This window comes from Phyllostomus discolor, chromosome 11 (assembly GCF_004126475.2).
Source record: "Phyllostomus discolor isolate MPI-MPIP mPhyDis1 chromosome 11, mPhyDis1.pri.v3, whole genome shotgun sequence".
In the NCBI taxonomy this organism is placed as follows: domain Eukaryota; kingdom Metazoa; phylum Chordata; class Mammalia; order Chiroptera; family Phyllostomidae; genus Phyllostomus; species Phyllostomus discolor.
In genome coordinates, this window is record NC_040913.2 from 1,121,920 (window position 1) to 1,145,726 (window position 23,807).

General features: G+C 59.1%; 1 protein-coding gene across 3 annotated transcripts in view; it reads left to right on the plus strand.

The window, feature by feature from the left end:
• Positions 1–22,688, plus strand: part of TRPC4 (transient receptor potential cation channel subfamily C member 4) — a 101,649-nt gene extending 78,961 nt beyond the window's left edge. For all 3 annotated transcript variants that reach the window (XM_028526678.2, XM_036011153.1, XM_036011154.1), the window contains 6 exons: positions 5,395–5,708; positions 6,651–6,846; positions 10,508–10,702; positions 20,515–20,556; positions 20,684–20,773; positions 21,773–22,688. In XM_028526678.2, coding sequence (XP_028382479.1) covers positions 5,395–5,708; positions 6,651–6,846; positions 10,508–10,702; positions 20,515–20,556; positions 20,684–20,773; positions 21,773–22,510 — 1,575 coding nt within the window. In that variant the 3' untranslated portion in view covers positions 22,511–22,688. The remainder of the gene's footprint in view (positions 1–5,394; positions 5,709–6,650; positions 6,847–10,507; positions 10,703–20,514; positions 20,557–20,683; positions 20,774–21,772) is intronic.
• Positions 22,689–23,807: the final 1,119 nt, after the last annotated feature.

Below are 23,807 nucleotides of genomic sequence, written 5' to 3' on the forward strand. Positions count from 1 at the left end.
TTAAGCGAACGTAGCCTGGCAGTATTTCAGCAGAATGGGGCTGTTCTGCTCGTCCCATCCCACTGGGCAGGGCTCGGGGCCTCCCCGGCCCCCCACCGTTCCCCAGAACTCGCGTAGTGTGGGTCTCACCCCGGGGCGCATGACTCCCCGGAAACGGTGCTCCCGTTCTGCGGTGACAGCCGGGACTGCTCCGCACGCTGGGGGTTTAGGGGTGTCGTTCTGAGCAAATCCCTGTCATCTCCTCCTACCTGCCTTCCCCCCTCTCCTCTCTTTCTAAGAAATGTGTTTGAAAATAATAGTCAGTAAAACATGAAGAGTGTTGAAGTCTGCAGGAATGATTCATGCGATTTAGCGATCTGAACTCGAAAATGCTGACATCCAGGTGAACGAATTCCTAGACCAGGTTTCAAAATAGCGGCCTGAGTTTTTCTGCGTGGGGGAGGGGGAGCCCCTCAAACAGGGTCCACGTCGCCCCCTCTTGGAAAGACCGTGGTCTCTAGAATTTGTTCAATGACAAGGTTCCCAGCACTCATCAGAAACAGTAAGAAAGAGCATCCCCCCCCCCCCCCATGGACAGCGAGCTGTGATTTAAGAAGGACAACATCATTTGGTCATTTTCTTGGTGGCACTCAGGTCGATGCCCCTGAGGGCCGTGTGGGGACGGCAGAAGGCTCAGTCTGAGCCAAGGGGGCGGTGGCTCTGGTCCAGGGGGAGGGCGGGCTGTTTCTGACGCCTCTCCCCGCGAGGGTCCCTGGGTGAGCACACGTGTGAGCCTGCGTTTGGCATCTCTGCGACAGCGCCGTGTGTCTGGTCTCGGTGGCCCCAGCAGTCGGGAGAGTCTGGTGTTATGTGACTCCAGCAGTTTTCCTCACACCTTCCAGGTGCCTCCACATCACCTGGAGAGCGCGAAAAAACAGATTCCTTTTCTTCACTGGAGTGTCAGGGAGGGGGGGCCTAGCTGTGGGTTTCCAGCAAACTCACCGGGCGATGCCGGCGTGGCGGGTCCGAGGAGACCCGCTGACAAGCATTGGGCTGGGTCAGTCACCCCGCACTCAGAGGGGTGTGGACTGACCCCAAAGGGACCGCTCGCAGGTTCCTCATGCGCAGGGTTGATGCTGAGATACGAGTTTTATATGCTGTGCCTTGTATACACGGGGACCGCCCCGGGCAGGGCCTGGGCTCTCCCGTTCTCCCCTCCTCCTGTTCTGTCGTTCAGTTTTTCCTACAAACTTTGAATAATTTACAGCTCCCCGTTTCTGGGGACAGTGGCCTATCGGTGTGCAGAAGCAGACTCTGCCCCCAGGAAGGAAACAGCCGTGACACGCACGGGTCAGTGAGAATGTGCAGGGCGCCAGCATCCTGGGGTGCCGGCTGCGGATCTGGTGGCTGAGAACTCGAAGCAGCTGGAGGAGACCGTGCCTGCCCCTCCCGGCAGCTCAGCATCGCCGTGGGGATCGGGTGCAGGACGGAGGGACGCGCACCAGCCAGGGTTCTGCACCTGAGACGGTCCTCATCCGAGGCTACGGCAGCGTCAGGAGGGAACTGGACCTGGCTGTTGCTGCCCTGGGATTGCACGGGGGCGAGGGCATGGGCATTCGGGGGAGAACGGCGCAGCCAGCCCAAGGTCCAAGTGTGTCAGGGAGGTCCATGGCAGGGAGTGCTGCACCAGGACACAGGAGAGGAGCAAGCTTGGGGCGGGAAGGACCCGCCCCACCCTGCGGCAGAGCTGGGTTCTCCTCCTACAAATGGAGAGAGGGGGTCGTGCTGGGGGAGCCCCGAGGCAGAGCCGTGGACGTGGACGTGGGGGCGCCGGGAGGAGGAGGGACTCAAGAGGAGGGAAGGGGGGACCCACGGGGGGAGAGATGCGTTAGCTCCGGAGCAGGCGGGCTCCGTCTGAGGCTGCTGCCGGGCGAGTGGCTCACCCACTGTGGGTCCCTGCAGGGCACGGGGGACCGGACACCCCCTCCACCGGAGCAGCGGGTGCACAGGAGGACAACAAAGGGACGCTGGGTCCCAGAGCTCACGCAGCAGCGTGGCTGAGCCGCGACACCTCCCGGACAAAGGAGAGAGGCTTTCACTCCAAACCGAACACACCCCTGCGGGAGGCCGGGCCCTGCGTCTGCGGTGGAGCAGACGGCTCCGCTCTGAGCTTCCTAGGCCTCTCCGGAGGTCCCTGCCTCTGGCTTCCAAGGCCTGTAGGACATACGGACACTCTAACCCGGTGTCAGCAGTGTGTGGGACCCCCATGGGGCCCGAGGGGGACACTTCCACGCAGCACAGCCCCCCGAGAGCTGGCGGAGGTGCCGCACTCCGATGCAGACCCAGGTCTCTCTGCGGGGGCGGGGTGCAGCATTTCCAGATCCGTGAGGTGGAGGACTCGCCCCTTGGGTTTTGGAGATCCCGGCCGACACCGCAGTGACGTGGAACCGCCTGGAACGGCCGAGCGACCGGGAACGGGCAGCGCCTCCTCCCGACGTGCTCCCTGGGTGGCTGAGCTCGAAGCCACGTGGGGTGGGGTCTGGCCCCCAGCTGAGTGCCCCTTTCTGCTCGGTTCCCGCAGCTCCTGTGCTCACCTGCGAGAGCGTCACCCTCCCCCACGGCGAGCTCTGGGTGGGAGCGCACAGGCCTCTGGCGGCCAGGACACACGGGCACTGTGTCCGGTGCGGTGAGGAACCCTGACCACAGGACCCCGTCCCTCCGAGGGCTTGCGGGTGCCCTTGTGGTGCGTCCTGAGGTGTAGTCACAAGCCCCACTGGTGGGACAGACAGACAGAAATATAAAATCAGTGGTGGGAGAGGGGGGTGTTCTCTGCTTGAACACGTGCGTCTTCCGAGAACAGCGAGAGAAGGAGGCGATGGCGACCTTAGTCTTGGAAGAGGAAGGTGACACTCGCAGGGACCACGCGGGGAGAATGTGCTGGGTGTGCAGACCCTCCCTCTGGTGCTGTGACGGCACGTTTATAAAGTCTTCGATTTCTAATTTTCCTGTCTTCTGTCATGGTTGGTTTTACGCTAAAGCTACGTGTGGGGATACCCGAGAACAGTTGTGAAGATCTAAAAATGGAATATAATATCCCTCTGGCCCCAGTTCAGTGGGGTTTTTTTCAGTTTTTTATTTTTATTTTTTCATGTTTGTTGGATATTGAGGGTGACTTTGGATAGTCCATCACACAGGTTTCAGGGGTACAAGCCCATCACACGTCATCTGCACGTTGTGCTGCGTGTTCACCCCAAAGTCAAGTCCCCTCCCAGCACCACCCACCCCCCTCGCCCGCCTCCTCCTGCCCCTGCCCCTTTCTCTCTGGTCACCCCACGTGGTCGTCTGTGTCTGCGATGTGGCTTGTTCTGTTGTGGCTGCGCCCCGCTGCCAGTCCCACCCAGCCTCCCGACCCCACTCCCCTCCGACAGCTGTTCCCCCGTCCATGCGTCTGCTTCTGTTCCGTTTGTTAGCTTATTAGGTTCATTCGATTCCGCACAGAAGTGAAATCGGACCGTATTTGTCTTTCTCTGACTGGCTCATTTCACTGATAATATCCTCTAGGCCATCCATGCTGTCACAATAGGTGGGATTTCTTCCCTTTTTTACGGCCAAGTAATATTCCACTGTGTGGCTGGACCACAGCGGTTTTTATCCGCTCCTGTACTCATGGGCACTAGGGCTGCTTCCAGACCTTGACTACTGTAAATGACACTGCAATGAACGTATTATTCTTTTATACTCTTTTGTGCGTATGTTCTTTTGAATCGGTGTTTCAGGTTTCTTCAGATAAATTCCCAGAAGTGGAATGGCTGGGTCACAAGGCCGTTCCATTTTTAATTTTTTGAGGAAACGCCTGGCTTCAGTAAATCACCAAACAAGTGCTGGTGAGGACGTGGGGAGGAGGAGCCGCGTGCGCTCTGTGGGAGGCAGGCTGTGCCGCTGCCGGGGCACACGTGGTCACCGAGAATTGTCACTCGGGCAGGAAAGGGTCTGCTCGTGGGACAAAACCAGGCTCTTGTGCCATAGTTTTTCCAGGGAGATTACAAATGACTGTCAATTAGCTTCAAACGGATTAGCAGCTGCAAAGGTCTTTGGTATAAAACACGATACGAAGAGACAGGCAGCACTCTGGCGGACTCAGACGGAAGTAAAACGTTCGTTCTGACAGGAAAAACGATGCGATCATCGGGCGTATTCTTGGTGACGTGTATGAAGAAGGGAACTCAATTTCCTGCTCACTCCTCATGCAGATATGATTGTAGATTTTTATAATGCAATATTTCAAAGAACATATTTGACCCTTTTTAAAAAAAAAGAAACAAGTTTGCTTTAATACCACAAGGAATAGATTTTCTTTTAACAAAGAATCAGTTTTATTGTGCTTTATATATAGCTCAATATGAAGATAATTCAGAGCTGACTTTTTTAATTCTTAAAATGACTGCTGGTCAAATTTTAACATAGCAAATATTTTTCTCAGATCACATTTTATATAATTAGGGAATGCTCAGATAAATATCACGTTACACCTGAAACGTAAAAAATGAGCGGCCCACCGGCCTCCTGGGCGGTCTCCACACTAAGCTCCATCTACGTTTAGGGCACAATAAACACAAGGTGGGAACCCTTATGCCCGCATTGCGCGTGACTGTTTCCAAGGCAACAGGCCTCTCCCCCTCCCTGACACGTGACTTGTATGGTATGTGCATTCCTCTAGACCCGCAGGTGTGTCCAATGTGGTACGTCAAGCCACTGGTCATTGCGTTAGAAATTTAGCGCCTTTCATTTGTCATGTGGCTTCCTTTGTTCTGATGGTATTGCTGCACTTCCCCAACAGAAAAGCAGATTTTCCCCACCATGTCATGCTTTTCTTTCCTTTTTTTTTTTAAATTCCGCCGGAGAGGGCAAGAACAGATGTCATTCCCATATTAACAAGCACTGCAGGTGGCAAGGCCAGATGAGGAAGGCACTTTCACTGAAGTCATAAATTACGAATGGCTTTTTTTGGTTTTCTTTTTATCTTTTAAAAATATTTCATTTATTTTTTGAGAGAGGAGGGGAAGAGGAAGAGAAAGAGGGAGAGAAACATCAGTGTGTGGTTGCCTCTCATGCGCCCCCTACTGGGGACCTGGCCCACAACCCAGGCCTGTGCCCTGACTGGGAATCGAACCAGCAACCCTTTGGTTTGCAGGCCAGCGCTCAGTCCACTGAGCCACACCAGCCAGGGCTCGGACGGCTTTAATAAACCTTTATTTTCATGCAAACTCATCGTGCTGCCGTGTCCGCGATGGGCGTCAGCTTCCTGACACGCGGCCGGTGCGCAGGACCGGCCTGCAAGGGCGCCCACGCCCGGACGTGACCCGCGCGTGGGGGTGGGTTTGTCTCACTGTCCCTGTGTGCCTTTCTCGCCCCCAGTACAGCGCCCTCAACCCCCGCGAGTCCTGGGACATGTGGCACCCCACGCTGGTGGCCGAGGCGCTCTTCGCCATCGCCAACATCTTCAGCTCGCTGCGCCTCATCTCGCTGTTCACCGCCAACTCGCACCTGGGGCCGCTGCAGATCTCGCTGGGCCGCATGCTGCTGGACATCCTCAAGTTCCTGTTCATCTACTGCCTCGTGCTGCTGGCCTTCGCCAACGGCCTCAACCAGCTCTACTTCTACTACGAGGAAACCAAGGGGCTGAGCTGCAAGGGCATCCGGTGCGAGAAGCAGAACAACGCCTTCTCCACGTGAGTCGGGCGGCGGCTCCCCGGCCGCGCTGGGCGGGGCTTAGCGCGCACCGCCCCCGCCGGGACTCGAGTAACCCGCGGCCGGACCGGTGGCCGCAAAGAGAGTCCTGCCTGGTGCAGAACGCAGAGCCAGCTGCCTCGGAACCGAAGGCTCCTTCCTCCGTGAAAGGGGACAATCCAGTACCTTTATTTTAGGTTTCGGTAAAATGGTCATTTCCTTTACAATGCCCCGAGGAAGGCAGAGCTCTGTATACACTGCCTTTTATCCTTCGGTCTGCAGCGGCGACACCGCTGAATAAGGTCATGTCGGCCTGCACGTGCGTTTCTGTGACACGGGACCTGTACGTGGTCGCGTCGTGTGCTCAACACGCCACCCCAAGTCAGCTCCTTCTCAGTCGCCGTGTACTCGCCCCCTGTGCCCCGCACTGCCCCCAGCCCCTCCCCCCGGCCACCGCCACCACCACACTGTCGTCTGTGTCTGCGAGATTTTGCTTGCTCGTTTGTCTTCCTTCACGGGCCGCTTTCAGGTGTGTGTCCCACTGCGAGTGAAGTCACGTGGTTCTTTTTCTGACTTATTTCGCCTCGCGTACTGTTCTCAGGGTCCATCCCTGTTGTCGCAGACGGCGGTACCTCCTCTTCTCTGTGTCTGAGTGGTTGTCCGTAGTACACAGAGGCACCGGGTCTCCCCTGCCCAGTCCTCTGAGAAGGACACTTCGGCGGTCTCCCTGTCTCGGCCCCGTGGCTAACGCCGCAGGGAACCCAGGGGCGCATGAATCTTCGTGAATAAACGTTTTCAGAGTCTTCGGGCAGGCACCCAGAGCAGGGCCTGTATTTTTAAATGAATCAGGCGCACGTAACAGTGTTCAGGTCCCACTGTTGCATCCTACCTGCATGCCGGTCGTGCTGATAGAGCCGTCGGGTGTCGCTGTGTCCGTGTTCCAGGCTGTTCGAGACGCTCCAGTCCCTGTTCTGGTCCATATTCGGGCTCATCAACCTGTACGTGACCAACGTGAAAGCCCAGCACGAGTTCACGGAGTTCGTGGGCGCCACCATGTTCGGGACCTACAACGTCATCTCCCTGGTCGTCCTGCTCAACATGCTGATAGCCATGATGAACAACTCCTACCAGCTCATTGCCGTGAGTCGAACCCGTGGGTCGTGACCCAGCGTCTCCCCCACAAGGCTGCGTCCCCAGCCGCATGCCCCACGCCGTTGCCCTTGGAAGTGAGGTTTGTCACTGGCCGTTGATAAGGCGGACGTGTGATATAGATGGTGGCTTGGAAGTCGCTAGGCAGGCATCGCCGTACTTAGCTGCACACAGATTTAGTGGCGTCACATCACACACGATTGTAAAACATACCACATGGATCTGGCCGGGCGGCCCCTGGCTGTGGCAGGCGGCGGGCGGTGGGTGGCGGGCGAGGTGTGACTTGGAACGAGCACCCCACGTCCCTGCAGTGCCCCCGGGACGTCGCACCCTCTTGGCCCCTTGCCCGTGTGGCCTGGACTCGAGCGCACTCAGGCCAGCCTGGCGAGACACAGAAGGCGGTGCACGGGGTGGGGGGGGGTGGGGGGGGAAGCCGGGGATTTCAGGGTCTGAAAGGCGGGCAAGAGCAGCGTAGCTGCAACCCTGAGTGCCGGAGCAGAACAGACGCCGCGCTCTGTGTCCGTTTGAAATTCTGGAACCCAAACGCTCCGTTTAATTATTTGCTCACTCGCTCCACAAACCCTCACGAGTCCTCCTCTGCAGCCTGGCTCTGTTCTGGGGACCAGACCAGCGCAGCGGCGGGAGGACAGAGCCCTGAGCCCCCAGACCTTGCCTGCTGGGGGCAGGGTGTCCACGGCCACTCGCAACAGTGGTGAGGTAGACCACGCCAGAACGAAGTGCATTTTTCAGTCTCTAGTATGTATGCCTCCGACAAGCGTCATTTCGGAAGGATAACTGTCGGCCTCTGGTCTTCCCCACAAGTGACTGCAGTGACATTGCATCTTGGAATCCGGGGCTGCAGCTCTGGGGGGCTGTTATGGTTCATGTGAGACGCAGCGTTCAAATTTTACCTAAACCTGTCACAAGTGATACATGGGGTAAATGGAAGAAAAACGACTTTTGTTTACCGGCTCACTGGCTCACACAGCCCCGAGTGGGTCTCTCTGGGTCCCCCGGGATTTGCGTGTGAATAGTAAGTTCTCGGAGCTTCGTCTCAGCATCGTACAGGTGTGAGCGTTTTCACGCGGCCCCTCCGTGTTTGCTCCGGAACGCCTGGGTTCCTCTCGTGGACGCATTTCCGAGAGTGGGTCCCGTTCTCCAGGCCGCCCTCCAAAGCACTAGGGGGCCCCCAGCGGTACAGCTGGAGACGGGGACGCTGCACGCACGGTTCGGGTTCCACGGAACATCACGCGCGCCGAGAGCGTCGGGAGAACACTGTTCCAGAACCGCACACCATTCTCTTCTTGCTGCCTTGTGGGATGAGTCTCCCTCGCTTACTTCTTTCTTTTTTACGGCTTGTTTCTTTTTTTTTTTTATTTTGATTGTTGTTTGAGTACAGTTTTCTGCCTCTTACTCCCTCCCAGCCCAGTCCACCCCCAGCCCTCCCACCTCCCCCCTTGTTTTGTCCCTGTAGCTTGCTTCTCACAGACACGAGAGGAGCTCCAAACCTCTCGTTTGTCCCAAACCCCGAGACTGCTGGGGAGCGGGGCCGCGCTCCAGGCCGAGCCAGGGCCCCCCCAGCACCCGCATGAGATGCCTCCTCGGAGTGAGAACACGTCCCAGGCTGTATCCCCTGCCCCCCCATCCCGGAACACCAGGATTTACCCCGAGGGCCTCCTCTTCTGCCCCACCGCCAGCCCTAACTCAGCGCTTTGGGGTGGGGCACCAGCAACGAGGGGAGTTGAGTAGTTAAAGGCAAAACCAGTCATGCTGGCCCCAGCCGGAGCCTGCTTCTCGCTCATTTGTTCTTCGGTGAAACATTCACTGTGCGCCTGATCCACGCCGGACAGACCTGGGCTTGGTTTCGGAGACGCACAGACCAGTGGAGCCCCTGCCCTCCAGTAAATGTGACGTAGCAGGGGGCGAGATAAGTCAACACCGTCCGTCCCGAGGAAGGGGGCCTGAGAGTGTGGCCAGAAGAGGACTAGCCGGGCGGGGGAGGGGGGGCCCGCTGAGGCCGACGTCCTCCCGGAGCCGACACCTGCGCGGAGGGGTCAGTTAGCAGGTGGGTAGCAGAAGGGGGTTCAGTCATCGCCAGCCTAGAACTTTCCACTCCCAGTGTTTCCAGCCACTGTAGACGTTGCTCAGACTCTCTCAGACCCCAAACAAGGGACAGAGGGAGCGTCTGCTCTGAGTTTCAGTGCAAGAACGTGATGAGATCAGGGTGACCCCTGACCCGTGACCACCCGAGAACCAGGAGGAGCAGAAGCTACTCCCGGCCACCCCTTCACCTGGGTGGCTGCCTTTTACCACCTTTGGCCCCTTCTCCTCGGCTGCAGCAAACGACATGCACTTTCAAGTACAGACTTTTGAAGGGGGAGGGGACAGAGAAAGAAACACCACTTTGTCGTCCCACTCACTCATGGGCTGAGTCTCCTACGTGCCCTGACCGGGAATCGAACCCACAGCCTCTGCGTACCAGGGTGACGGGGTTCTGACCGCCTGCGCTACCGGCCAGGGCCTGCAGGCTTCTTTAGAAAGAAAGGGAAGGGGCGGGCACTGGGGGGTGGGGGGAAGAGGAGGGAAGGCGGGCGGGAGGCCAGCCCGGTGCTCCCATCGGCCCCTCCGACGCGACGTGTCCCAGGCGGCAGTGGCAGTGGCGGCCGGGGTGCGGCGACCCCTGCTGAAAGCACAGCGAGCGCAGGGCCGGACCCGCCCAGTTGTCCGTCCGCGGTGCAAACGCACCCACAGCTGCGCCTCCATCATCGGCGGCGGCCGGGGAGCACTGGGCCGACGCGCAGTCTGACGTCACCTGCTCTGGAGCCCGAGTCCTTCCATCCGCGTCACGGGATGGGGCGGCGTCCTCTGAGTCTCCCCTGTGTGTGTGTGTCTAGTCCCGGCTCCCCGCTGCCCGGGTTTCCTGCCTAGATCAGCTCGCGGCTAACGTGGGAGGGGACGGCCGTGCCCACCGACGGCCACGCGAGTCCCGCAGTTTTCCCGGGAGATGCACGGAGGGGGCCGGTGACTGCGAGATGACGGGGGATAACCTGCACCTGTGGGCGCCACCAGCCAGACCCCGATCTGGCGCCGCCAGGCCAGGGCGACACTGAGGTTCAATGTCACATCTGAGCCCCCACGGGCCTCGGGCAGGGGAACCTCTCTCTGAGTTGACGCCTGTCACCCTCAGGGGCCAGCGGTGACTCCCAGGGAAGCGCAGCAAGCTGGGCTCTTCCTGGGAACAGCGGGGGGCTAAGCCGTGAGCACCCACGAAGGTGACACTCACGGAGGCGGGGGCAGGGGGGTGGCTCTAGGCTGGTTGGGGGCCAGGATCTAATGCAGCTGAGCCAGGGCCACCCCACGGCCCGGGGCAGCGAGCTTCCCCTGCCAGGCACAGCCCGTCGCCGTGGGCTCCTGCACACAGTGTGACATCAGGCGTGTGTTCAGGTGTGGAAGATGGGACAGTGAGACAGTGAGACGGCGACCAGGGAGCGGTGGCTCCTCCCCAGAGGAGGCCAGCGTCTGGGACGCCCAGAGGCCTCTCTCCGGGGGTCAGTGGGGTGTCCCCGAGCACGGCAGCGGCGGGCCGCAGGCTGCGGGGCGTCGGGGAGACCCCAGGGGAGGCCCGTCAGCCGCCGCCCCGTTCTCCCCGCAGGACCACGCGGACATCGAGTGGAAGTTCGCGCGGACGAAGCTCTGGATGAGCTACTTCGAGGAAGGCGGCACCTTGCCCACACCCTTCAACGTCATCCCCAGCCCCAAGTCCCTGTGGTACCTGGTCAAGTGGCTCTGGACCCACCTGTGCAAGAAGAAGATGCGGAGGAAGCCCGAGAGCTTCGGGACCATCGGGGTAAGGAGCCCCCGCCCCCCCCCGCCCCCCCGCAGGTGCGCCTCCCGGGGGTGGGCATCAGTGTGCTTGCATCCGGTGTGGCGCGTCTGTGCCTCTTCTGCTCTCAGTGGTTCGTCTGGTGCACAGCCTCCGTGCCCAAGGCACGGCGTGGACACCTGCCTTTCTCATTTCTCACACACCTGTCTCACACCTTGAGGACCGTCACACGGGCCTTCCCTGACCCACCGGTGATTACTAGATGCAGCCTCGCTGTGACCGCGGCATTGCCGTGTTTCCCTCCGACGGTCAGGGGGGCGGCCTGTGTCCTTGTCACCTCGGAGTCTCAGCGCCGAACAGAGAGCTCCCTTCGGGGGCCTTTCACGCTGGCGGAAGCCGTCCCAGTTGAGTGGCCGCGGGAACGGTGGCACTGGCACGAGCCGGCCCGCGTCCCGGCAGGGATTTCAGAGCCCCTCCCCCTGGCCCCCCCCCCCCCCCCCCCCGCACCCGGCTCCCACGCCCACTCCTGGCACTCACCAGGGAGCTGTGTTCGGGAAACCCGGCCCCGGCCTCAGCCCCGGCCCCGGCCCGCCCGCCCTCCCTGGGAGGCTCTGGCTCCTCTGGAAACTCCCCTCGCAGAGAAGAGCAGGCGGTCAGGCCGTTCCGGCAGAGCCTCCGTGGCCGAGGGTCTTTGTTCCCAGCAAACCGCTGGCAGGGCCAGTCGCTCCTCGCTGGCCTGTCGCTCTGTCCCCGACCGTCCCAGCCCTCACGGTGGCGGTGCGGGTGTTAGCACCCTGGGGTGCGCTCGTCCCGGGGACCCTTTCCAACGGGTGCTTTGGAAAGTATCGTGATATGCCTTTATGGTAGAATCACTGAGTGATGCTAGTCTTTTAATTAAAAAATTACACTTTTTTATCAAATTGAGTACTTTAAGTATATTTTATGATTATGCTATCACAGTTGTCCCATTTTTTCTCCCCTTTATCTCCCCATGCCCGGTACCCCCTCCCACCCTCCTCAGTTCCTGTCCGTGGGTCGTTTCCTGGACTATTCTTAGCCTCCCCCTGTCTATTTTGCACACTTCGGTTTTAATTTCACTTAGTCCAGCCCATGGCTGCTCGTGATGACCAGAGTGGACCTTCTCACGTCTTAGCTGCGCTGCCCGGGGCACCGCTGTCAGCACGAAGCGGGGCTTTCTGTGCGGAAAGTGGCCTCGAGGTGTCTGTGAGCTCAGGGACGATTCCCGTTCCGACGAGATTCTGCTCACCGGTGCACGTGCTGGGGCTCTGGGAACTGACGGTGGACTGAGGAGGTGCCTCGAGCCACGCCTCTCTTCTCCGGATCCACCCACTCCTGGTCCCCCCCCCACTCTGCCGCCTGCTCTGGGGTCCGGGCAGGCCCCCCGCTCAGCAGACCCGCTGCCGCTGTGTGGACTCACTGTCCATCTGGGCTGCCCGTCCAGGACGGAAAGGGAGTCATATTTCCGTGTGCACCTCCTGGTGGAGCCCCACGCATTTATATTGCAGATGGAAATAAGTCACGTATGTTCGTTGTGAAAACACATCTCTAAGTCACGAGTGAATCGGATGATTCTGGCATTAACGGAGGAGCTAAAGGAGAAACTGGTGTCAGAAACAATGGGTGTTGCTGCGAGTTCCTTTCAGCCGGGACCGTCTTCCTGGCGGGGAATAGTGTGCTCCACTTCAAAGGGACCCCAGAGATCACTTAGCTCCCCCCCCCTTCCTTGGGAAGAGGCCTCGCCCACCTTGCCCAGCGCCCCCCGGTGGCGGAGCAGGCACACAGCCCGGGTCTCTGACTCCTGCCCAGGGTGCTTTCCCGGGTCCCTGCAGGGACGCCTTCCCAGGCCGGTTCCCTCGGCAGCCTTCGCCGCAGGTCCCGTGGCCGTCTGCCGCAGCCTCTCGTGTCCCCGAGTCCCCAGGTTCTCACTCATCAGGCTGCTCACCTCCCCCCGCCCGCCCTCAGTGGGCGCCCTGGGCTGTGAGGAAACTTCATTTTTAATTTTTCAAGCGGCCACAACGCTGTTCTCCACGGCGGCCGCCCCAGTCCACGGTCCCACCGGCAGCGCACGAGGGTCCCCTCCCCCCCCCCCGTCCTCGCCGGCCCTGGTGGTGTGTGCGTTTGGGGGTGACGGCCCCGCTGACGGGTGTGACAGGGTGCCTCAGCAGTGATGTCCAGTGACTCCCCAGGTGTCTGCTGGCCGTCTGCCTGTCCTCTTCGGACACATGTCTATTCGGATCCCTGCCCACTCCTGTCTGTGTCTCCAGCGTTGACTTGTCTGAGATCTTCCGAATCGGCTGTCAGCCCGTGTCGGCCGTGTAACCGGTGCACACGCCCTCCCGGTCGGCGGGCTGTCCGTTCGCTGTGTCGCTGGTTCCTTCGCTGCGTGAACACAGTTGGGTCTGACGTGGTCCCACTCGTGTATTTCTCACTCCCTGCCCGAGGAGGGAAGGCCAGAAAACATATCTCCAGGAAAAATGTCCAAGGTTTTTTATTGCCTAAGTTTTCTTCTGGGGTTTTTATGGTTTCGAGTCTCACGTTTGAGTCTTTAATCCACTTGGAGTTTATTCTTGCGTGCGGTGGAGAAGCTGGTCTGGTTTGTGCCTCTGTCCAGCTGGGGGTCAGCTGGTGCCTTGGAGGGACCGCTGTGGCTGCATGGTCCGTCCGGCGCGCTGCCGGAGGCGGCGAGGGTGGCTGCCGCTCCTTCCCGGCCACCGGGGGTCCCTCGCACCACGAGGCATGTTTCGTCTCCGCGTGAAACATGCTTCACGCCACAGACGGGGCTTCCGGGCAGGTGGGGTGCTCAAGCTAACAGGGTGCTGAACCAAACAAGATGACGGCTTTTCAAAAAAATCATTAAAAATGACTGTTACTTCTTTAAGGGAATGTTCTCCCCTTTGCGAGGGCCCTTCCACGCCCTGGGCTCTGGGGCCGAGGGGGACTCACGCTGGCAGCGTGGCCACCAAGGGGCTTGGTCAGGGTCACGGCGGAAGAATGAGACATTGTGCTTGGGTGAGCGCCAGCTGTCACCGCTGCAGGGACAAACGCTCACAGTGCGAGCCTTCCCGGCGTCATTTCGGGGGTAATTTGTCGAACTGCGCTGTGCCCGAGTCTTCAGCACCACGCCCAGCGGGCCACCTGCAGGTCCCGCGGAGAGGACGGCACCATCTGTGAGCGGCCCCAGGCCCGGGGACAGCTGGGCGACTGGCTGCCAGGGCCTTTTAATTACCTTTCTGTCCCAGGCGGGGGCAGGGAGGGTACATTGTTTCATATTCCTGGCGTCTCAAGAGTGAGGTTCTGGACTCGTGGTTTAACAAGGCGGCATTCACGTGTTTTACTTTGTCTGTTTCCGTGTGCTCAGAGATGTCACACACCTGCGGTTTTCACAGAGGGGCCTGGCCCCGCATCAGCCCCTCGCCCTTCCCCCCACTGTTGAAAGGAGAGGAACGCAGCAAGCCGCATCCCCTCAGGGACTCTCGGAGCAAAGCAAAGAAGAAAAGCCCTAATTCATGGGCCTCCGAGGTGTGAGCAGCCAGACCGGAGTGGGAGGCAGAGAAAGAGGTTCTGACGGCTGACCGCAGGGAGCCAGCCCGGTGGAGAAAGCCCGGCGTCCCAGGCAGCAGGGCCTGCCAAGAGCCGAGAGAACGGGGCGGAAAATGTCACAGCTGCTTCCCCGGGCCCTTTGTCCCCTCTACGGCAGCCCGACCGTCCCTCGGAAAGGTGGCAGCGGCCCCCCCGCTGGCTGGCTGCTCTTTTCCCCGCTCGTTAGTGCAGCGACCCGCATGCGGCCTCCCTCCTGTGCCAGCAGATGAGCCAGCAGACCGGGAGAAGCCTGCCCACGGGGAGGGGCGCACTCCTGGGGCCCACAGGTGCATCCGGGGCTCCTCCGGGGGCCGCCCCGCCCGGGAAGGCTCCGCTCGCCGTGCCAGGGTCCGAACCGCGTTCCAGCGAACACTGCGACTTCGGGGCGCAGCTCCTGCGACTCGTGCTCCCGAGACACCTGGTGAAGGAAGGAAAGAAGGAAGGAAGGCCCTCCACCGGCCGCGTGGTCCGTTTTTTCTGCCTTAAACATACCTGACCACCAATCTGATGTTTTTAAAAAAGCCATGAAACTCAATCCCACAGGTTTCTCGGTAGCGCTGCCGATGTGAGCTCCTTCACGGGAGACATGGTCGCTCACCCCGGTCGGCTGCTCTGGTTCTCCTCGGTTTGTTTATCGTTTTTCTGGAAAGACACAGGACACCTAGCCGTTGCCGACTGCTCTAGCAGTCCGGAGTTCACCTGGGCATGGCTTGAGAGAGTTAAATGACCCTTGCCCACGTGCGTAATTTTTAAAGCGGTGTCCTTTAGTTGCTTTCCTGGAAACAAATCAGTCGATACTGTTCTGGTTACGTCCAGTGACAACAATGTGCTGTGGTGCCTTCCTGTCTGAGGGGGGTCCCTCAGCTGGTCTCGCGCCAGCAGAAATGCGGCGAACAGAATAGACCACCGGTCACTGCTGATGGTGGTTCTAGAACATACCATTCAGCGATGTCACTGCTTGTCAAAAATGACCATCGTGCGTATGGCAAAAAGTGCCTATTGTGGGTTGACTTGTCTCCCCCGAAAGGTGCATTGAAGCCCCCACACCCCGACCCCTGTATGTGACCCTGTTTGTCAGTGGGGTCATCCCAGACGTACGTAGTTAAGGTGGGGCCTTCCTGGGGCAGAGCCCTTGGGGGAGCAGGGCCGTGCGGAGACTCAGAGACACAGAGAAGAGGGACCACCACGAGGGGAGACGGGAGCAGGGGCTGGAAGTACGCAGCCCCCTGCCCAGAAACGCCAGGGACAGACCGCCGTCTCCAGGAGCCGGGAGACAAGAGGGCGGACCCCGCCGATTCTCAGAGCAGCCGTATCCCCGACATCTGTGGGTCGGAAACTTCTGGGCTCCAGGAGGACCAGACAACAGTGTCTGTTGTTGGAGGCCTCCGGCTCGGGGCGCCGGACACGGGTCCAGTCTGGCGAGGGTGCCGCCCTCACGCTGTTGCGGGTGCGGGGAGAGGGGGTGTTCGGACGTCTCAGTGTCTCCCGGACAGAAAGCGCGCTCCGGCCCGGGGTCCTGCACCCGGCGCTGCCGTGGGGACCCCGGGGCGTTCCGGCCGGCCACCCGGCTCCGCGGGCCTCGCCGTCCTTGCCTGTGAGCGAGGCGACGAGACGGGGACAGCCCTCCAGTCCTCGTCCTGAAAGGGCCACGTAGGCTGTGTCACCCGACTGTGCGGCATTCTGGAAAAGACAGTGCGAAGGCGCACAGTTTGCCAGGGCTGCAGGGGAGGGGGAAGGCAAATGGGCAGAGCGCGCTCCGTGCCACACTGCCAGGGTCACGCCGTTGCCGCGTGCGTTTGTCCAAACCGGGGGGCGCTTCCCTGAGAGTGGACCGCGGAGCAGACCACGGGCGTCGGGTGGTTGCGGTGCAGGCTCACCAGCTGTGACCGACACCCCACTCGGGGGGTGGGGGGTGTGCGTGACGGAGGAGCCCGTGCCCCGTGTGAGGGTGGGAAACACGTGCGGAATCTCCGTCCCTTCCCCTGAAGTGTGCGGTGACCCTTGAGATGCTCTCAAAAGAGTCAGGTCTTAACACAACACAACACGCTGCCTGGGGAGCAGGGCCACGTCTCCCCGCGTTTACGGGAAGCGCCCCGCCCCTTTCCCTGCATGCGAGTCTCCGACGCCCCAACCCCCTCCCCCACCTGGGCTGTAGGCGCCGCGTGCGGCCGCGTGGCGCCGCGAGCCGCCACGTACCACTGCGTGCTGCCACGTGCCGCCGCCTGCCGCCGCCTGCCGCCGCGTGCCACTGCGTATTACCACGTGCTGCGTGCTGCTGCCTGCCGCCACGTGCCGCGTGCCGCGGCGTGCCGCTGCGTGCCGCCACGTACCACCGCGTGCTGCCACGTGCCGCCACGTACCACTGCGTGCTGCCACGTACCACCGCGTGCTGCCACGTGCCGCCACGTACCACTGCGTGCTGCCACGTGCCGCCTGCCGCCGCGTGCCACTGCGTATTACCACGTGCCGCGTGCCACCGCCTGCCGCCACGTACCACTGCGTGCTGCCACGTGCCGCCGCCTGCCACTGCGTGCTGCCGTGTGACGCCGCACACCACTGCGTATTGCCACGTGCCACTGCGTGCTGCCACGTGCCGCGCCGACCCCACAAAGAGAGGCCGTGCTGGCTGAGTGCTGTCCCCCCCCCCCCGGCCTCACGGGCGACCGTGCTGTGTGTCAAACTACCCGCAGCTTCTTTGGCTTAAGAATATTGTTTAAAACTATTAAATCACGTTACTACTAATCGGGGAAAAACGTGGACAGACGATGGGACTAATGCGAGTTAGTGACGGGAGCCTCCAATCTGTTACCCCTTGAACTTTCACAGCCCCCGCCCCGCCCCGCCCTGCGAGGTGAAACGGGGGGCGGGGCGGGAGCCTCCCAGGTCACGCCCGAGGCCACACCTGAGGTCACGCCCTCGGTCCGGCTCCGAGAACTTCAGGCCCCCGCGTGCCCCTCCCACGCCCGCCCGCCCGCCTCCCGGAAAGCACGGAGGCAGAACACGCGCGTGTGCCATGCCGCACGGTGGGCGGGACGGGAGCCGCTCCCGCCACGCTGGTGGGGGGACAGGTCGCGTGGGCGGAGGGGCGTCTGAGCTGCGGGACTCGGCGGACGCCGTTGGGCAAAGCGATCGGGTTTTGTTTTCAATGCTCGGAAGAGGACGGGCTTCGTCCATTCCAGCTGTCCGAGGACACCCCCGAAGCTCGGTGGGCTGACGTGGCCTTAACGGCCACAACTTGTGTGCCGTGTGATCGTGCCAACCGGAACTAACCGGCGCGCAGAAACAAGGCGCCATTTACCGCCCCCCCCACCCCGCCCACGGGCGGGGGCTGCCGAGTGGCCCCTGAAGCCGCCCAGCGAACGTGGTCCGTGCTCTCGCTCTCCCTCTCCGCCGGACGGCTCCGCTTTGGGGAAAAAAATCTCCCCATAAAAACAGCCCAGCATTATTTTTTAAAGCGTGATCTTTGATCTCCCCGTGTTCGCGTTAGAATGTTATAGTTTGCGTGTGAGTGAGGTTCCGGTGAGAACACGCTCTGACCGTGTTCCCGTCTCCCTCCTTCCTCCTGACTCCGTGGTCCTCACGGCGGCTTGACGCTAAGGACGTTTAAAGTTACGTTGTGATGCGACCTGCTCTCTGGTGGCTGTCGTGGGTGTTTTAAAGGCTAAAGTAGAGCGGTGGGACGCTGTAGAACCCTCAGTCGACACAATGTGAGGCAACTGAGCCCCGTGATAAATTCAGAGCTCCCGTCTAAGTCGTGGTGTCACTGGAAAAGACACCGGCGTTCGGGCTGCCTGTCACTACCAAACCCAATAAGCAATGACAGTGATTGAATCTTTTATAGGCGCTTGATTCAGATGGCCGGCGGTCCGAGAAGGTGGCGGGTTCATACCCTAACAAACCATCTTCCTCTTTCTGTCCCCGGCCAGATCTCTTACAAGGGGGTTGGGGGAGGGCAAACGAGGTGTCAGCGAAAGCCTTTCAAAATCAACAGTTGCCTCCAAGGGGGAGGGGTGGTCGCTTGCTTCTTCCTGCTATGGATGTCTCCAGGAGGTCAGCTGCTTGTTCTCAAGGGGCAGGATGGGCCTTATCTGTAGTTACTGAAACAAAAACTTAACATACACACGACTTGCTAGATTGATGACTATTTACCTTGAGCTAAATTTTCCCAAGTCTTAAACCCCTGTCAGTGGGACACCAGTCTCGTGGACAACACGTGCAGTGTGAGTGTTAGAGGAGTCGGCGTGCAGCTTGCGTGAGCCCTGGTGTTACTCTGAGCGTGCTGAAGGAGATCCGGGGGGCTTGTTTTCCTGTGGTTGCTGGGTTTTGTTTTGTTTTGTTTTTTGTCTCAGATTGTCACTGAGCCATGTTGCAAAGAAAAGTCACATACCTCCATCTGGTGGCCCAGCCATAAAATAGTTTTTCAAGGTGTTCTAGTTTGGTGTTGTTTCAGATTCTCCAGCTTTTCACTCATGCCGTAATCATAGCGAAGATTTGTTTCTTAAGGTCGACGTCAGAGCCCATGGCATTCGCGTGGTTAGCAGCCTCCCGGAGGCCGAAGCGCTGTGTCATCGGTTCCGGAAAGTGTCTGGTGACTGGGAAATGCGTGTCCAGTCTCAGGGCCACTAGAAAGGCCATTCTCTTCCATCTCCTGGGAGAAAGTGTCTTCTCGAATTGTCTGATTTCCCCTGGTACCACTTCACAGAGATGTATGCATGACTCTCCTCAAAACTCAGTTTTATCAGCCTATGGTTAAACATTTAGTAAAGAACAAGAGCAAAAGTAAACCTAAGATAGGTGATCTCTTTTGCTTTCTCACAGTTTCCCAAATCCATGCCTTTATTTCAGAAGTATTTTTATTTTAAGATGTTTTGACTAGTTTCCTTCTTTAAGAACCAATATTGATGTTTATGTAACATATGTAACATTGGGATTATGATAGCTTTAGAAGAGTTGTGCAATCTGCAAATACATAATTTTGGTATCATTTACTCTTTAACTCAATTTGTGATGGACTTTTTCGCTCATTAGGCAGCTTCTCTCTGTAACCTGCACTCCAGGCCCACTGCTCCGTGCCCACCCTCGCTCTGCTTCCAGGCCTCTCCGGTCTCTTCAGCAGCATGTCCAGGGCTCACGCTTAGTTCGCAAATAAGGATAACATAAGGAACCCTGTGTTGGAACAGAATCTTTTATTTATTTTTGTTAAATCCAACCATACGATTAAACTAGCAGTCTCCCGTTAAGGTCCATCTCGTTGAAACCAGTGGCCGGCTGTCTGTTACAAGGTTCCGGTCACAGGTTATCTGATCACATCTGATCGCAAATAACCATTCACACCATGGTTAAACGCTTCACGTTGCTGTGTTGATGTGGATGAAGACTTTTATGTTATTATAATGCTAGCTTTTTAGTCTATCAAAATTTTTTTTAAATGTTTTATTTATTTATTTTTAGAGAGGGAAGGGAGGGAGAGAGAGAGAGAGAGAGGGAGAGAGAGAAACATCAATGTGGGGTTGCTGGGGGTTATGGCCTGCAACCCAGGCACGTGCCCTGACTGGGAATCCAACCTATGACACTTTGGTTCACAGCCCGCGCTCCATCCACTGAGCTATGCCAGGCAGGTCTATCAAATTTTAATTTTTATTTGTTATTTCTTCTGTTCTTTATTTCTTATGTCCCATCTGTGCCTCTTAGTATCATCTGAACTGATTTGGGGTATGCGGAAACTGTCGTTACCTAATTCTCCATCACCTTATATTAGAAATGCAACATTTCCACCATTTAAAAAATATTTTATTTATTTATTTTTAGAGAGGGGGGGAAGGGAGGGAGAAAAAGGGAGAGAAACATCCATGTGTGGTTGCCTCTTGTGCACCCCCTACTGGGGACCTGGCCCACAACCCAGGCCTGTGCCCTGACTGGGAATCGAACCGGTGACCCTTTGGTTCACAGGCCAGCACTCAACCTGCTGAGCCACACCAGCCAGAGCTTTTCCCACCGTTTTTAACTCATTTCATATACCGAGTGCCATACAGATTGTGACCTCGCGCTCGGCAGTTTCGGTTCGCTCACTCCCTGGGTTCACGCGATGGGCTCTCCAGCCCCTGCCCATTGCCTCCTTTGTACGGACTCGGGAGAAACGGGGGGAAATAATTCCTGACGCAAGAACAAACGCAGTAGTCTCCAGAATGGTAACCAGGTCAGCACAACTGACAAGCACACGTCCTTTTCCCTTTCAGAGGCGAGCGGCTGATAACTTGAGGCGACACCACCAGTATCAGGTAAGGGACTCCTCCACCGTGTCGTGACACGTGCACCGAGGTCGGGTCCAGTCCCCCCTCCCGGACCGGCCGAGGAGGAAGCCCTGTCCGCGCACTGACCGTGGACCCCCTTGTCTGCCACCCCCAGGAGGTGATGCGGAGCCTGGTGAAGCGGTACGTGGCCGCCATGATCCGAGACGCCCGCACGGAGGAAGGCCTGACCGAGGAGAACTTCAAGGTGATGCCGGTCGTCCCGGTCGCGTGGCCCGGTCGCGAGACTTTGGGTTGACCTTCACTGCGATCAGAGGAGATGGGTGGGAGACGGGGAATAGATACATAAATATAAACGTAGGCATATGTATAATGTGTATTATACACACACACACACACACACACACACAGGTGCTCATAGTACGTGTGTGAAATGCCTCTCGTTCTGCCCGAGTTTCAGAGATTGTGGAGGTGCGGGTAAAGTCGGTGAGAGCTCACAGGCCGAAACAGAGAGAGAGACCACCCTGCAGGGCCGGGTAACAGGGCCAGGCAGCGAGAGTGAGGGAGGGCAAAGGTCAGCAGCCAGTTGGGAGGGAGACGGAGGGACCGCGAAGCTTAGCGCACTCCGAACGCTGGCTAGTGAGCGCCCCCGCTGCCCTCCCCAGGCACGGCGCTGAAACTTCGGAGTGAGCCATGCGTGGTGCTTTGGGGGGAGGGCCTGTGCCTGGAGGGGGGTCCGCCCCCGAAGGCCCCCGTCCGGCTTGCCCTGAGGGGTCGCCTACCCCGGGACGGGCGGCCGCACCCACGCTGTCTCCCGTGTCCCTCCGCCGGCCGAGCGTGCCACGTGAGACCTGTGTCCCCGGGGTGTCCCCGGGAACGTGTGCGGTGACGCGGAGGCAGGTGCCTCTCTGAAGGGGAAGCACCTGGAAGGGTAGCCCCCCCCCACCCCCACCCCCACACCAGGGTGCCGACCACGCAGCGGTGGGAGAGAACCAGCCCTTCCCGTGTTTCTGTTCGCACCGCCTGCGGGGCGCCTCCTCGTCACCGCCCGACTCCAGCGGGGACAGTCACGGACACCGGCCGTGCCGCTGTGCCGCGAGCCGGGGAGGGAAAGGGGGGTTCTAGACAGAGCCCTGCAGAGCCGCGGCCCCCGAACACGCGCGGACCCGCCAAACCCATGTGCTGTGCGAGAGGGCCCGTGGTGCTCCCCACGCCCGCTCACGCCCCCTCCCCGTCCCCCACCCAGGAGCTGAAGCAGGACATCTCCAGCTTCCGCTTCGAGGTGCTGGGGCTGCTGAGAGGCGGCAAGCTGTCCCCGGCCCAGCCCGCGCCGGCCTCCAAGGGCCGGCCCTGCCCCGCGGACCCGGAGGACAGGGGCGACGAGGGCGCCGGCAAGGACAAGAGGAAGAACTTCAGCCTCTTCGACCTGACCACGCTGATCCACCCGCGCTCCGCCGCCATCGCCGCCGCCGCGGAGCGGCACCCCGTGAGCAACGGCTCCGCGCTGCTGGGCCAGGAGCCGCCCCCGCGGGAGAAGCAGCGGAGGATGCACTTCGTGGCCGACATCAAGCACTTCGGGCTGTTCCACAGGCGGTCCAGGCACAGCGCCGCCGAGCCGCCGCCGCACGCGCACCCCATCGCGTCCGTGTCCGAGGAGGTGGCCCGCCACCAGGCCGAGGGGTCCCTGGACCGGGACGGCCCGCTGGAGGCGCGAGGGGGGCTGGGCGCGCGCGGGGAGCGCGGCATCCCGGGGCTCAGCGAACAGTGCGTGCTGGTGGACCACCGCGAGCGCAGCGCCGACAGCCTGCCCGTGCAGGTGGGCAGGCGCATCTGCTCCTTCAAGGCCGAGAGGGCGGTGGTGGAGGACACGGTCCCCATCATCCCCAGGGGGAGGCACGCCCGCGGGGAGGACTCCAGCTCGGACTGCGATGCCGCCCCCTCCGACACGGCCGCCCACGAGGACTACGTGACCACCCGGTTGTGACGCGCGGAGGAGGAGGTGGCGGCGGCGGCGTGTGTCACACATGCGTGTGTTTTCCGCAGGGCTCGGAGCGGGGACAGGGGTCTGGACGTGCGTCAGCAAACGTTATCTTACACTTCACAGCATTTATCAACTGTGGCTTCATAGCGTGTAACGTCTTGAAATGAGGCAGAGGCTACCCCCAAAAACGAAACCCCTTGTTTTGTAGCCCGCTCTTGCTTTCACAGTTTGTTTGACCATTTTTTTTTTGTTAATAAATAAATTCACCTTGTATTCTTGTACCGTTGCAGTAGCCCGCAGGATGTCTGTAGCTGTCTTTCTCAAGGACAACACATGCAGCTCCCTGCATGTGGTAGTGGACTCCGACAGTAGATATTTTTATATGCAAAAATTGATGTAGCGGAAATGTCAGTGCTTTTCGTACATTTTTAGGGTCCCTGGAGACGGGTGCTCACTGAGGACTTCCCACTGAGCCCTACAGTTGCGCTTTACAACACAGATACTAGGAAATTATTTCATAAGAACACATACATAGCTGTAGTGCACAGTTAACGCAAGGGAGCTGCTCGTGGGGTCACGCTCAAGCCCCTGCTGAGAGCCAGGGCCCGGCGTGCCGCCCAGAGCGGCGGTTTCCCCGGGTCTCCTCCCAGAGAGGGAAGAGCCGTTGGTCCTCATCCGTCTGGAGGACTGATGACTTTTAACACTTCGCCAGAAAAATGTTCCACTTCAAGTCTGTGTGTGTGTGTGTGTGTGTGTGTGTGTTAATGGCCTTTTTCAGGTTAAATTGCTGACCAGGATAAATATGAGGCCTTATGAACAGAACTGAATTTCTGAAAGGCAGCGAAAGTTCCGAGTGTCAGAAAAGGGTCCCCATCCGCTGGATGGTTTAAGCACCTTAAACAGCAAGGGGGCGGATGGCGTGCTCATAGTACCCAGATGAAAATTAACTCTATCGCTTCTCTGACACCTAAGCAAAATTAAATTCTATTTTTCATCAGTGCGATAATGTTGTTGATTCAAAAGACATTCAAAAACCTAGCAGTTTCCTCTTCTTTTCCCCAGTGACTTACATATCTTGGGGCAATTAAAATCTCCTGGAAATAATGATTCACTTTAGCAGTAGATACAGCAATATACTCTTCCCCGTAGAGAGAACATTCTCGACTGTTTGTTTCTTCTGTTGTTTTCAAGGTGATTTAGCTCATTCCGTTCCTGCACGGAACCTCTAGAGGGGAAGTGCTTTCACCTGGGGCGCTGGAAACGTTTTCAAGGTTAAATGGTATCGCCGGCGTCTGCTGAA